Here is a 14,428-nt window from a genome sequence, read left to right as displayed (position 1 = left end):
AACCCCACCCCCATACTTCATTTCCACAACAACTGCTCACAAATCATATTCTACTTACAGATAAGAAGGGGGGGAATCTATTTTTACAAGCTATGTCGAGTAATAATATAACATTTGTACCAATCAAAGCTATTCGCTTTTCATCTGTACACCTCAAGAGACTTCACGACGGTGGACAAGCATCAACCCCATTTTACAGACAAAAACCCAGAGAGGTTAAGTGACTTTCCCAAGGCTGCAGAGCAAATCAGTGCCAGAAAAGGGAGTGCAACCCCTGACGCCCTATCCACTGCACTATAATGCTGACTCTGAAGTACAACACTAGATACATTTAATCAATGTGTCCAACTAATTCAAGGGACATTTCTATCCCATGTGCTGGCAGGGTATTTCCTTGTTGTTTATAGGGACTCTATGTAATTCTGACCTTTCTAATTCATGGAATGTGAATCTCTTAAATGACCATGGGGATCCACTCATTTCAATACAGTCACCTTGTTATTTGGAGAGACATAGGAAAGTGGAATACTCACATCTGCATAAACCTTGGTGCCAAAGACTGGTGCCCAGTATGCTGGCTCAGCTTTACAGTGGGCTGGACAGTAAGCCCTGAAAAACAATTTATTCATATTTATTCTCTACATCAAGGAGTAAGAGAAAAACCAGTTGTATTCTTGAGCTCTTGGAAGGAAGCCTTCAAGGGCCAGTATCTGGTTTGCAGGTGGCAGCAGCTGACTGGTTCTTTTTTCCCCCTTTCAGCTGAAACTCGATAGTGTCTACACAGCTGCAAATGAGACTCCTTTAGGCCAGTGAAACAGGAGATAATGAAGGCCATTGGGCCAAATTCTCCAAGCGTAGCTTCCGACCTTGTGCCTGGCCCCGCACACACAATTGTTTGCAGGTAGAGTTTTTTGCCCGTCATCATTCATGCATGCACCTGATGGAATTTCCATGAGCAACGCTCGTTCGCATGCCAGCATCAAGAGGAAGAAGGTTTTGTGTGTGTACATTTTATCATTTGGGTGTACAAGTGATAGCGTCCCAAAACACCACATGCACGTGACTGAACAAAGTGTGCAAAGTTGTACATGCACATATTGAGGCCAATTTGAGGGGGTCTTCTATTTGGACCCTCTTATATTGCTGAAGCAGGTAAAAAACTCAGTAATAAACCCACAAAAATATGGATTTTAAATCCTGGAACTTGTTTGTAGGCCAGCATTGAGAGTATGCTCAGATCACAAACATGTTTCTGAAAGCAGGCAATTTTATTCATATAGTATGTTGTTTTGGATATGGAAAAAGCTTCCTCGTTTAACCTTTACCCCAGTTAATCTGACATAATCTATATCTTTAATTTATCAGCTTCAAATCGGAAGAGTTCAATATCTCCATCCAATCCTTCAGCTTCTGTTTCCCTTACCCTAGTACAGGTCTAGCTTCAAAGGAAATAGCATCATATTTGAGATATGCAGCTTACCTTGGACAATGAGTTGCTGGCTTTTTGAAAGGACACAGTTCAGCTACGGTGGTGTAACAATCCAGTGTCTGCACTGTGGAAATCAATATAGAGAGATGAATTACAAAGCCAAATAGCTGGTGCTCCTGAAGTAAACAGAAGCATTAGTTATGCATCACATCTGACAGGATGCATGTCCAGCAGATGCAGCCAAAAGAATAATTTCAATGTCTTCATTAGAAACAGCTTCCATCGAAGAGATATTTTTATTAGGATTCATGCTGGAGATCTACTAAATTGCTAGAAAATCCTTCTCCAAGGACCATGGCTTTTTAAAGAAAAGAATATCTGAGAAATGGAGTAGTGTGATTTTGTTACAGATTTTTTTGAATACGGAGGGGGTTCCCGGGCAGGTTTTGGGTCTAATTCTGAGTCTAAATGACAGTGTTGCTTTTAACTTTCTAGTTGCCAGTGCCAGAGGCTTCACCCTAAAGCAGCTCAAGGTAACACGAGCCAAAATATTGGTTGTATTTAAGCTGAGCAGTAGGGTGACCATACGTCCTGTTTTGGCTGGGACTGTCCCTTTTTTAAGCCCTGTTCCAGCTGTCCCAACTTGTGTGGCAAAAGTGGGCATTTGTCCCATTTGCTCTTGCAACTTTTGATTAGTTGGCGAGAGCAAACGGGACAAATGCCCACTTTTGTCACAAAGTAGGGTGTAGAGGAACATGGGGAAGGGGGTGTGAGTGAAAATGCCAGCTCTGCATGTGGGGAAGCGGGGGGTCCTCAGTAAAAGGAGGCTCGGGTGGGGGGGCAGGCAGGGCTTGGGCAAGCAGCAATGCAAGCCCCCACCTTTGGTAAATATGGTCACCCTAACGAGTATGTGCATCACTGCTCACTCGAGTCTTGCCTGAAGGAGAGCTCAGATGCGGGGGAAGGGGAGAGGGCGAGCGGCTTGGGCCAGCCCCCGCTGGGAGGATGGGGAGGACTCGGGCCAGCCCCATGCAGTGTCCCATTTTCCCTTTGGGAAATATGGTCACACTAGGCCGAGGCATTATTCAAATGGGTTCTAAAATGGGGCAGGGGCAGGAAATGTTTTGAAAAATGCCACTTTTGTTTTTCCTGACATGCTCTAATCACAAATAGGAAGAGTCGCTTGACTACAAAGAGTTTTGCCCATTTAAGATTCATAAAAGAACATGGCTCTGGAATGATGATGTCAATATATTACAATAAACTCAAGCACCATTGATTTCTTCTCAACGTTATAATGACAAAAGGGGCATTTAAAAACTTACCTGTGACTTTGGAAACCATAAATGAATTTGAAGGTTTATATTTACTGCAAAGCAAAACAAGAAATGTGTGTACATATTTCATTGACCTTTAACAAATAAATGCACTACAGTTGCTTTAAGATCTACTCTCTGTTGCTTGTAAACAGTGACAAATGTGGAACGATTTATTGTACAAGTCATGGCCCTCCAGACGTAGAGATCTGGTTTCTGAGGGAAGCATTACCTTAAAGATTCAATGCCATTTCTTGTTGACTTGACAAAAAGGGGTGATCTCCCTTTCCTAGTGATGTCAACCAGACCTCCTTTATCATCTATGACGCCATAATGAATTGCAGCGCGACATATACTGGATGCCTGGAAATCACATCACAAATAGCATGTTAATACCAATGTTTCCTAAATAGTTCTAAGCCATTTAATAAACAAGTATGTAAAAGAAATACTTAAAGACCAGCTGAAGTTTACGCAGACTTTACATTTACTGAGCAAATGTTGCATCGTTTCAGCCTGCTGGATTTTACTGTTATAACACACATGCATTTATTTTTATTCGAAGCCTTACTTGATTTAAGGACAAACATGGATTTTTTTAAAATAAAAAATATAGTATTTAAATGTAAATTATAAGGAGAGCTGGTTGGAAAATGTTTCATTCCCCCCCCCCCCCCCAAAAGGAAAATTTTGAGCTTTCAACAAAAATGTCAAATCTGAAATATTTCAGCTGAAAACCCCTTGGTGAGGGGAGGTGGTGCATCATGGCAGCTGTCCAGCCATGATGCATCATGGGAGATGCAGTCTAGAGGGAAAACCAGCCCATAGAGAAGAACAGGAGCACAAAGCAACTGAACTACAACTCCCATGAGCCATCTGCAGCAGAATTTCAGCTTCAATATATTTGGGGCATTTTTTTTTTTAGTAATAAAATCAAAATTTTCATTGGAAAGCAGGCACATTTTGTAAAAACCAAATTGTTTAACCAAACCCCCAGTTTTCCATCAAAATCAGTCTTGACAGGAAATTGTTGACCTGCCCTAATTATAAACTATTTTGACAATTTAAGATTCAATGAGCCATCCTAAAAATAAAAATCCATCATCCTGTGAACCATCTTGAGAAGCAATTCTAATATAAAGTTTCTCTTCCATCCCAATAGCTCACTGCACTGAGGGATAGATCCTGAAAGATGCCATGCACTCCTGTGAAGTACAGGAGGGCACTCAACTTCTGTTGAACTTAGTGGGCCTAGAGGACACTCAGAACCAAAATCAAACCCTTAGTAGATACTCTTTTCAGCACTGATTTTATCATATAGATGAGGAAATGCAGATTACCTTTGTTATATAAGTTAATACAGTTTACAGTACCAACATAGGAGGGCAGAAAATTTATGTTACATTAGAACTGCCAGCATTTTCCATTTCTATTACTACCATTAAAACCCCAATAAATGTCATCTATCAGCCATAACAAAGTACGTACAGTCTCATAATAGAATGTTCCAAAGATTTTTGCCTTGCTGTTAACGCAGCCAGCTGGGCACAGATACCTAGTTAAAGAGAGATATATATATATCTGTGGTGAGTGTGAAATGTGAGTCAGACTTTTATTACAGTTAATTTAATAGTGATCCCATTAGTGTCATTTAACTACTCCATTTAAAACCAGCATTGCAAAACAGCCACATTTTCAAATACCTTTTCCCTTAAGAATGAGATCAATATTTAGATTCTGTGGGTTTGTTTTTTTCCAAGGAATAAACTTTAGTGTACCTTACTGGGATCTTAACCAGGGCTCCTAGGTGGGGACAAGCTCTGAATTGATGGTCTAACGTTGGATGGAAATGTAACACAAGAGGAGTGCAAAATGATTGTGCCAAGCTTTACTAAATGGGGCTGACCACCTGGGAGCTGTGGTTTATCATGGCCGTTCACCATTTCGAGCATGAAGTAAATTGAGTCACCTTACTGCTAAACTTGGCCAAACCATTTGTATTAAGAGGAATGAAAGACTTTTTTTCATAGGGATTTAGACAGCATTTGGATTCTAGTCACAATAAATAGAACCCAGCCTGCTCCATGTTTGCAAAAGCCAGCCAGGTTTAAGGTTGCCATTTCAATGACACTGGGGCAGAAGTCAATAAAACGCTACCTGTTGCATGTTGATCCTTTGCATTTGTCCCTCATTTTGGTGTCACACTTAATGACCTGTGCTAGAAAAAAAAGAGGAGGGGAGGGGGGCGGGAGGAAGACATAAGAGACAAGAATGCAAAGAAAAAATTGCCCAGAGATAAATGGTCGACAGCATTATAGTGATAACTCAGGTACATGACATGGTCTCCAGGAGATCTTCTGTGTGGGAAGATTGAATTCTTATCACAGAATAACTGGGCAGTAGTGAACTTCTAACTCAGAACAATAAGCCTGAAGCAGTTTTACATCAGTCACTTTATTGCCACTTTAGCCGTTCCTTTTATCACACAGGTGTCTTTGTAAATATTAACTTGGAGGAAACGCTTGACACCAGAAGACTTCAATTTATAGCCTAAAGACCCTGCTCAGCACTCCTATCATCCACTTAATTATAGGCTACCGACATTCCAGTAGATAGACTTGAGAAAGATATGCTCACTCCCCTCAGCTCACTTGCCGTAGATCACTCTTTAAATTACAGTGATTAGAAAAACCTTTAAAGAGATACTATCAATTCCATGAATATTTCAGCAGACCTTGCCAAGCAGAGCTGGACCCCCTTTTCCCTCTGGACAAAATCCAGAAAGGATGTCAAGGTGGTGAACACTGAGTTCAGAATAGTTCAAATGAGTAAAATAGTAAATCAAGGACAAATAAAATGCCTCCATATGAATATCATCGAGTGATCCTGGCCAAGATTTTCTAAAGGTGATCAGATATTATGACAACGAGTGTGATAGAAGAACCAGAATAGACTAGACTAGACCAACTAATGATTTTGAGTGCCTCAATTCTTGGGCATCCAGCCCAAGATGCTCTAAAAGGGCCTACTTTTCAGGGTTGTCTGAACAATCAGGCCTCAAGTTGGACACAAAATATTGCTTCCAAATAAATTGGCCAAAAAAAAAAAAAAAAAAAAAATCCAATGATTTTAACTGGTCCTCAACACAGGTTTGCACTGGAGGCCTCTTGGCATCTCATTCCACATCCACACACACATGCACACACACTTCTACAGAGATATTTAAAAGTTTATAGGATGTGGAAGACAAAGAAGCTCTCTTACTCATGAAACTGTCCACGGTTGTGGTGATTTTCTTGATCTTGGTTGATTTGGTGGGTTTGGTCACCCGTTCTTGCACCCACACGTGTTTTTCCTCTATGATTTGTGGGACCTCCACTTCGTTAGTCTCATCCCGCTCAGGCTTTTGTGCGTAGTGGTCATCTTTTTGGGTGGGGAGAGGTAAAACAGTATCCTTGCATTAATAATAAAGTCACACAAGCTGCAGGAGGACTGATATTTCATGGAAGATTCTGTTTGGTTCGACAAAGATCTATTTCTAAACAGCTGGAAACTCAACAAAATGCAAGTTAAATACAGAATGGGCCAGACTCAAAGTACCAGGGAAAGAGGCCTGGGTTTATACCATTCATTTACTCAGCATCTAAAGCACTGTTTAAAGAACTACGGTGTACCTGGCTGAAGTGATCTGTCACTTCAAATGCTGATGCATGTGTGTGAATGTCTTACTATTATTTATCATGCTATTTACCAATACAGCTTTTACTCAGTAGAGGAAAAGGTCAGTCCTCTAAGATAGTCAGGCATATTCACTGGAGACTGTCAAGAAAGGATCCTAACCAGTTAAATGGTCAGGTGACTAAGTTACACAGCATGCACTACTCATTTCTCCTTACTGTGCTGCAAAGTTAATGTTCTTGTGCCCTCTGAGGATAGGTCTACACTGCAGGTAGATGCCCGCGGCTGGCCTGTGCCAGCTGACCCAGGCTTGTGGAGCTTGGGCTCTGGGAGGCTGTTTCACTGCAGTGCCAACTTCCGAGCCCAGGCTCTAGGAGGTGGGATGGTCCCAAAGTTTGGGCTACAGCCCAAGCCCGGAAGTCTACACCCCAATGAAACAGCCCCACAGCCCGAGCCCTGCAAGCTGCGGGTTTTTAACTGCAGTGTAGACATACCCCAAAGTCCATAGTTAGGGGAAAAAAGGCTCCAAAGTGGTGCTGGTTAAATCCACTTCCCTTCACTTGTCCTAGCTGAAACCTCACTTTGCTTACATCCCCAGCAATGGAGAGGGGAATGATACCAACAAACCGATGACTGATCTCGCAGAGGAATTTCTCCCCTCCAGCCAGTGGTCTCATTCCATTCTCTCTTTTCTCTTCCATATGGAAATACATTGCATACCTACACTGTGTTTGCTTCCTCATTGCTCAATCAATTTAGGTGCTCAGGCGACTAAAAATCAAGCACCTAAATTGATTTTGGCCCAAAATCTTTGCTTTGAACAAGTCTCCAGTGAGTTGGTCTGCATCTATGAAAACAGGCTCACTCCTTCACAGAGGAAAAGGCTTATGTAGGTAAAGAAAGAAGATACCATCAACACATAACTCCAGTGCATTCTCTATTTTAAATGATATGAGCAATTTCACTGATGGTTTCAGAATTAATAATTGTTTTCATTTACTAAACAGAGCACCATTTATAGAACAAACCAAATGAGGGTGGTGTTGCTTGTACCTACAAAACACACAAGCCTAAATTCACTGGGCCAAACTGATCTGTGTTACACCAGGGTAACACAGAGAAACTTCCTTGAACTAATGGAGTTGCTCTGGAATTATACCAGTGCCTACAAGCCAAATTTGATCTCTAGGTTTTAGTTACTTGGCATTTCTGCTTCAGACATTCTCATATAGTACTTGCTTCACCTTATTCTGTATGTTTCAGAGTTAACGGTGGGGAATTAAAAGCACACAAATCTGTAACTGCTTTTAATGAAAAGTTTCCAGAGACATTTCTTTTCCAGTTTCTCCATATCACACAGCAAGGACCTAGGTGAGATCATTTGCGTTTCCCCATGATGCATTGAGCTGAGAGAAATAGCTTATTGATCACCTACCTTTGTAACAGAGGTTGTTCTGGCAGCTTCCTCCATAGCTAGGTGGGCATTCAGAGCAGGGCCTGCCATTTTTATAAGGAGCTTCTCCAATCCAGTTCCCTCTGAAAAAAGCATGTGAGAAATGTTTTTCTGTTAAATAGCTTCTATACTACACTCACAATTCCATTACTTCGCTTTCAGGCCCTGTGCCCGAGTCCTGCAGCCCTGAGCCTCAAGGCACTGAGGAATTGTGGAAAAAGAATGTTTCCACTGTAATTCTATGTTGCTCGATTGCTGTAAATATGGGAAAGGACCGCCAGTCTCTGATCTTTCCATGAACATACAACTTGCAGCGTTCTCACGATCACTGAGCAAACTAAGTAAACGCAGCACAGTACAGTAGTTTCCCTTCCGCTTCACAACTGGTTAGTCAGAGACTGGTATTTGCCTTGAGCTCTCTCATGTGTGTTCATCGCGGTCATCAGAGCCACAAGTCTACCACCATTTCTTTGCTCTCCAGATCATTCCAGCAGCTACACAGGCCAGCCTGGAACGCAGCTCATCTCCATTTAAAAGCTGTTCCATTTTCCAACCTGGAACTGCGTCCAAACAGAAAAACGCAGGGCTTAGCCTGAGACATCAGAAATACTAGTCATGGTGGATTCCAGAGTAGCAGCCGTGTTAGTCTGTATCCACAAAAAGAACAGGAGGACTTGTGGCACCTTAGAGACTAACAAATTTATTAGAGCATAAGCTTTCATGGGCTACAGCCCACTTCATCGGATGCATAGACTGGAACATAGACTAAGAAGATATATATATACACACACACACACGCACACAGAGAGAGAGAGAGAGAGAGAGAGAAAAGGTGGAAGTTGCCATACAAACTGTAAGAGGCTAATTAATTAAGATGAGCTATTATCAGCAGGAGGAAAAAAACTTTGTAGTAATAATCAAGATGGCCCATTTAGACAGCTGACAAGAAGGTGTGAGGATACTTAACATGGGGAAATAGATTCAATATGTGTAATGACCCAGCCACTCCCAGCCTCTATTCAAACCCAAGTTAATGGTATCTAGTTTGCATATTGATTCAAGTTCAGCAGTTTCTCGCTGGAGTCTGTTTTTGAAGCTTTTCTGTTGCAAAATTGCCACCTTTAAGTCTGTTACTGAGTAACCAGAGAGGATGAAGTGTTCTCCTACCGTTTTTTGAATGTTATGATTCCTGATGTCAGATTTGTGTCCATTTATTCTTTTGTGTAGAGACTGTCCAGTTTGGCCAATGTACATGGCAGAGGGGCGTTGCTGGCACATGATGGCATATATCACATTGGTAGATCTGCAGGTGAACGAGCCCGATGGCGTGGCTAATGTGATTAGGTCTTATGATGGTGTCACTTGAATAAATATGTGGATGAGTTGGCATCGGGCTTTGTTGCAAGGATAGGTTCCTGGGTTAGTGTTTTTGTTGTGTGGTGTGTGCTGATGTCTCTAGACAACTTGTCTGGGAACATTTATCCTTGCACCCCATTTTCTAATGACTCAAAACCCCCTCAGTTTTGCCTCTGACACCACAGCAGCATTCTCCACTGTTGTGGTAATCACTACAGACTGACTGAATGTTCGGCAGCTGTCTCACATAAACTTGAAAGGGTTGCCACTGCAAGCCTGTTACTTTCAGACAAAGGCTTCATCTCATTTCATTTCTAAAAGGCCTGTTTCAGAAGAGTGCATGCATGTATATATATTATAATATTACATTAAACTTTTACATTAAAATCCTACATAGATACTGCATTCATTCAGCATGCAAGCAGAAACTCCAGAAGAGCCTTATAATTTGAGTATTTGTCCATTCAGCAGTCCTGAACTGATGATATGCAAAGCAGTTCAACCTTCTCCTGAGAGGACACACATGGTACAATCCTGCATGACAACGAGTTTCCTCAAATTGCACTCCATTTCGTAGGAGCTAAAGGTGCTCAGTATCTCATGGGCAGGGAGGGCTTATTGTTGGATGATAAACCCATAAGATTCCCAACAGTTTTCACCACCACAAACTGTGATGACTGTGTTCCCCCCACCTTAACGCTCAGCAGAACTCAATGGCGTCTGCAATCAGAGTGCCTTCATGTATATATTGACTTCTTTCTCCAGATCTTTCAGTGTTGTGTTGCCTTTCTATAACTGTATTCTAAACAGGGGCAGCTTTGATATTTGTGTCTTTTGCTGCACAGGGCAGATTTCTAAGGCCTACTAATTAAATATGAAACAATATTAACATCAATATCAATTTGCAGTCCTTTTCAGAAGCTGGCTCTGTGACCCAGGCCAAATCCCTTACTCAAATCTTGCCACAGATGCATTCATTCGAAGATTTTAAATGCAACTTCCACTTCTAGAAGACGCCCAACCCAGGACTGGCTCAATCCTGAACGCTTGAGTTATGTAACCGTAAGCTCTCTGGGGCAGAGATTGTCACTTGCTACTTGTCTGTGTAGCACTTAGCACAACGGGGCCCCAACTTTGTTGGCATTTATGTATTACCATAATTTAAATGTTTAAAAAACTGTAATCACCCACACCTGATTGAAATCTCTGCACCAGATTCTATATTTGTTAAGCAACTGACAGCATGCAGTTTTAAGAGTTGCGGGGGGTAGGAAGGGAAGGGGGAAGAAACCTATTGTGTCTTCCTTACTTGGGAGAATAGTTGCAGACCAGGTAGACGGCATTCTCCCAGATTTCTCCCCAAACACTCATTTGTTTGCAGACGTTTACAGCACAGCCAACCTTGGTTGTTGTGGCCCAAACGATCTGAAAGCATAACACAGGCATTTTAAAAAACAGAATGCCACAAAAGGCACATTCGTTCAAGTTTCCTGAGTATATTTTCATAATGACTAGCATTTATATCTCCTCCCACCCCCACAGACAGGCTGGGATACAACTTTTATAATAAATTACGCTGATGCCACTATACTTAATGCATATTCAGCCGAGGTTTCTCCCTTCTTCCTTATTTGTATTTCCTCACCCTACTAATGTTGTATACTATAGATTAGTATATTAATTGTCTTAATTTATTATCATATACATCAATACATTGCCATGGCACTCTTGTGGTCAGACATCTGCAGAGGTTCTATCCAAAAGCTGGTGTTAGCTCATGTTCCTGTGGCTGGCTGGTGTCGTTATGGACAAAATTCCCCCAACACACACTATTTCCAATTCCCCGAAATGTAGGGGGTGACCGTTAGGTCGTTTATCTGTGCCAAAGAGCATAAGGCTTGAGGCCTGTGAAAACGGCTGAAGCCAACGTCATACAGGATGCAGGCCTGTAGGTGCCTTGCATTACTGCTGAATGAAATGAATGCTAATGTAATGCCAACAGACCCTGGTCGTCGGTGGGCAGGATCGAACCTGAGACCTCCAGGGCTAAATACATAAGCCTCTACTGCATGAGCTAAAAGCCATGCAGCTGTTAGCTAAGGCTGTAGAGCAAATGCAATCTCTCTAAGTGGTCTCGGTGGGTGGGACTAGATGGGACAGAACACCGCACCCATGAGGCGTGTGGGTTACACTAGCTCTATGGGCTACGCGGGGTATGAGGGAACGCACCAAGTTCAGACACAAGACTCCATGTTTCCTTCCTCTTCCTTACCTGGGTATAGTGTGTGCACATTGCTCCAGAGCATCTTTCTGGACACCAAGGGTCACATTCGTGGGGATATGGGTAAGTATAATCTTTAACTTCGTCGTACCAAGATTGGACATGGAAGGCTGGAGAACGATACCTGAAAGACCAAAGATACATGATGAGCTGGATCGCTAACTAGAATTGTGAGTTTTCAACCCAACCTCAGCACGCCCAGGTCCTCTTTTGTTAATATGAAATTCCCAATAATTCGGTACAGGATAATTGTAAAGTGAGTTCACAGTGCAACATGGTGTCATCTTGGTACGGACCTGCGACTTTAACAAATGGAGAGACCAGAGGAAATTGTAGAAAAAGCCACCATAATATTTTGACCAATGACAAATCTCTGGTGTTTTACACACGGGCAGGTATTAGGGACTGTTTCTTTAAAATCCATGACCCAATAGGAGATTCTGTAGTATTTATAGGTTTAACTTTCTCTTCAAAAGCCGTTGACCTGAAACGTCCCCTTGGCTTTTCCACTCAGTTACAAAAGACTTCTAGTTTGGCAGAAGGCTGTATTTTGAAAGTAAACATCAGCTAGAGGTTGCCAAACATATTAAACAGAAAGTCATGTACCTATTTTACCACTAGACAATTCGTTACATCTGGAAGTACACTCTTATCCTCAGCAGCCGGGCAGCAGGCACGTGCAGTATGTGGTTTGGGCATGCAGTGCACTTGTAAATGCTGTTTGTGGCACAGTTGTGCTGTGATCCGTGCTTCTGGAGTTGGAACGTGAATGTCAGCATAATCATCTAGACAGACACTCATACACACAGTGCATGCTGCATAGGATGGGCCCAGGTAGCCTTTCACCAACTGTAACTAGCAGTACATCAAGTTGAGATGTAGCAATCCACCCAGGATGTAAATGAGCAGATGACTAGAATCACAGATGTCACTATCAAGGATACTTTGCACTTCCATCGTAATCTTTGTCTGATTACCTCAACATGCTTTAAAACCATTAATGAATTCTGTGTCACAGTATGTCATGCGGTAGGTACTATTGGCCCCATTTTACAGATGAGGAAACTGAGGCAGAGGGTTTATGGACCCAATCCTTCATACACTGAAATCAATGGCAGTTTTCTCACTGATTTCAATGGGAGCAAGATTGGGACCTACAGTACATGATTAGCCCAAGGTCACTCAGGAAGTCTGTAGTGGAGCCAAGGTTAGAACTACAACAAAGAAACAGATTGCCATTTGATGCATCTCCTCAGTGGAAAGCACCAGCAGGGTTCTTCTCACCAGGAGCTGGCAAAGCAATCCATGTGGATGCAGAAACACCATTTCCAAAGCTCCAGGGTTTTTTCCGGGGAGTATAAAACAAACTGTTTCCTCACCTAGAATTACATGGCCATCTGCAAGCAAATACAAAGTGGTTGCAGTAAAGATAAAGTGGGAAGTGAAAAGGAAATGTGGTGCAACGCACTTAGAGGATTTTTAACAGTGTTCAGACCTAGTGGGAGTGGCCAAAAATGGTTCCTGAGAAACTTCTTTTCTGAATAAGAGAGAGCAAAGCTGCATGAAACAGGGGACTTGGGGGTCAGGGTCCTAGATTCTGATGCCAACTCTACCACTAAGACTCTGTGTGACCTTGAGCAAGTCCCTTCACCTCTCTGTGCCTCATAGGCAAACCCACCACACAGTGAGGCTTAGTTAACATTTCCTAAACATATTGGGAACTGCTGGCTAAAGGCCCAATAGATGGTATTGCTGTATCTGTTTCACAGAAGCAACAAGAAAACATTAAGCGCTCTCCCTTCCCCAGCTCCTTTTTTCCAGCTAGTCAAGTTCTTTTTACTAAATATTGACAAGACAAACCTCCCAAACTTCCGAACAGGGCGAGACCCACAATGTCACTGTCAACAGATATGATACATTAGACACTCAGCGTTCCATCTCTTACCTGCCCCAGTGAACAGCCAAATTCTGACCAATGGACATAATGAGGCTGGCAGGTCCATGATCCCAGATGCACTCATGGGCCCAAGCCTCAGCAGATCTTTCCAGCTCATCATCCCAGGTCTGCGTGAGAATCAAAGGAACAGATCCATTGACAAATACTCTCAGTGTGAAAACGTCTTACATTAGACTTAGGTCAAGCCTACGCTACACAGCTCTGGCCGCACGCAGGCTACATGTAGCTACGTGCCGCAGTGAAAAGAAATGATGTGTATGATGTGTAGCTACACGTATCCATGAAAGACTCCAGCAGTGGGACGCTACATTGCTAAAAACAGCAGTGTAGACAGGGAGGCATCACTCGGATGAGTAGAGAGCCATGTAGGATATGTACTCGGGTACATACCCACCGCCTTCAGGTGTGTCTTTACTTGCCCCAGCCATGCCTCATGGTCTGCACTGCTATGTATACCCTCGTTGGGGGGCTACCCATGTCCGTATTCTCTATGCTGCTCAAAGAAGCATGCAGCGTAGACATACCTTAAGAACCAAGAGACGGGACCAGCAGAACCTATGAGAGTTAAGACTTAGACGTGGTCCCCAGCCCAGCCTTTCAGACCTAGTATTATGCAATGCAACGGGGCCCTGACCTGGGAGTGAATTCCCCATTTAATAAAATGGAAATGCATGGATGCAGCACAAAATAGTCCCACTTTTCAACGTCTGGCATTGCACTTCTTGGGAGATACCGCATATGATCATGTCTAGTTCTGAGCTCCTGATTCTTCGGTGAAATGGCGCAGATGTGGGATGAGTGTCCAAACTTAACGTCCGCGTATTCCTCTTAACTACCCTTTTGTGTGCAACTTCAATGTGGAGTGTGTTGTTCTCGGAGCTGATTGCAGTCTATCATGAACAAATCTGGAGACTTTTCTGAAAGATGGATTTTTGAACATAGTAGATAGTGGTGTGTC

At 42.6% G+C, this 14,428-nt stretch overlaps 1 protein-coding gene across 2 annotated transcripts in view; it reads right to left on the bottom strand.

Annotated features, from left to right (window-relative positions):
- The window catches only part of CRISPLD2 (cysteine rich secretory protein LCCL domain containing 2), a 40,720-nt gene that overhangs the window by 14,292 nt on the left and 12,000 nt on the right, over window positions 1–14,428 (bottom strand). For both annotated transcript variants that reach the window (XM_084645070.1, XM_084645069.1), the window contains 11 exons: window positions 13,459–13,577; window positions 11,505–11,637; window positions 10,542–10,657; window positions 7,859–7,959; window positions 6,010–6,168; window positions 4,903–4,963; window positions 4,234–4,300; window positions 2,978–3,108; window positions 2,755–2,798; window positions 1,481–1,553; window positions 534–609 (listed from right to left, as the gene is read on the bottom strand). In XM_084645070.1, coding sequence (XP_084501196.1) covers window positions 534–609; window positions 1,481–1,553; window positions 2,755–2,798; window positions 2,978–3,108; window positions 4,234–4,300; window positions 4,903–4,963; window positions 6,010–6,168; window positions 7,859–7,959; window positions 10,542–10,657; window positions 11,505–11,637; window positions 13,459–13,577 — 1,080 coding nt within the window. The remainder of the gene's footprint in view (window positions 1–533; window positions 610–1,480; window positions 1,554–2,754; window positions 2,799–2,977; window positions 3,109–4,233; window positions 4,301–4,902; window positions 4,964–6,009; window positions 6,169–7,858; window positions 7,960–10,541; window positions 10,658–11,504; window positions 11,638–13,458; window positions 13,578–14,428) is intronic.

This window comes from Lepidochelys olivacea (assembly GCF_965140295.1).
Source record: "Lepidochelys olivacea isolate rLepOli2 genome assembly, chromosome: 12".
Taxonomy (NCBI): Eukaryota; Metazoa; Chordata; order Testudines; family Cheloniidae; genus Lepidochelys; species Lepidochelys olivacea.
This window is presented reverse-complemented; position numbering and strand designations above follow the sequence as displayed.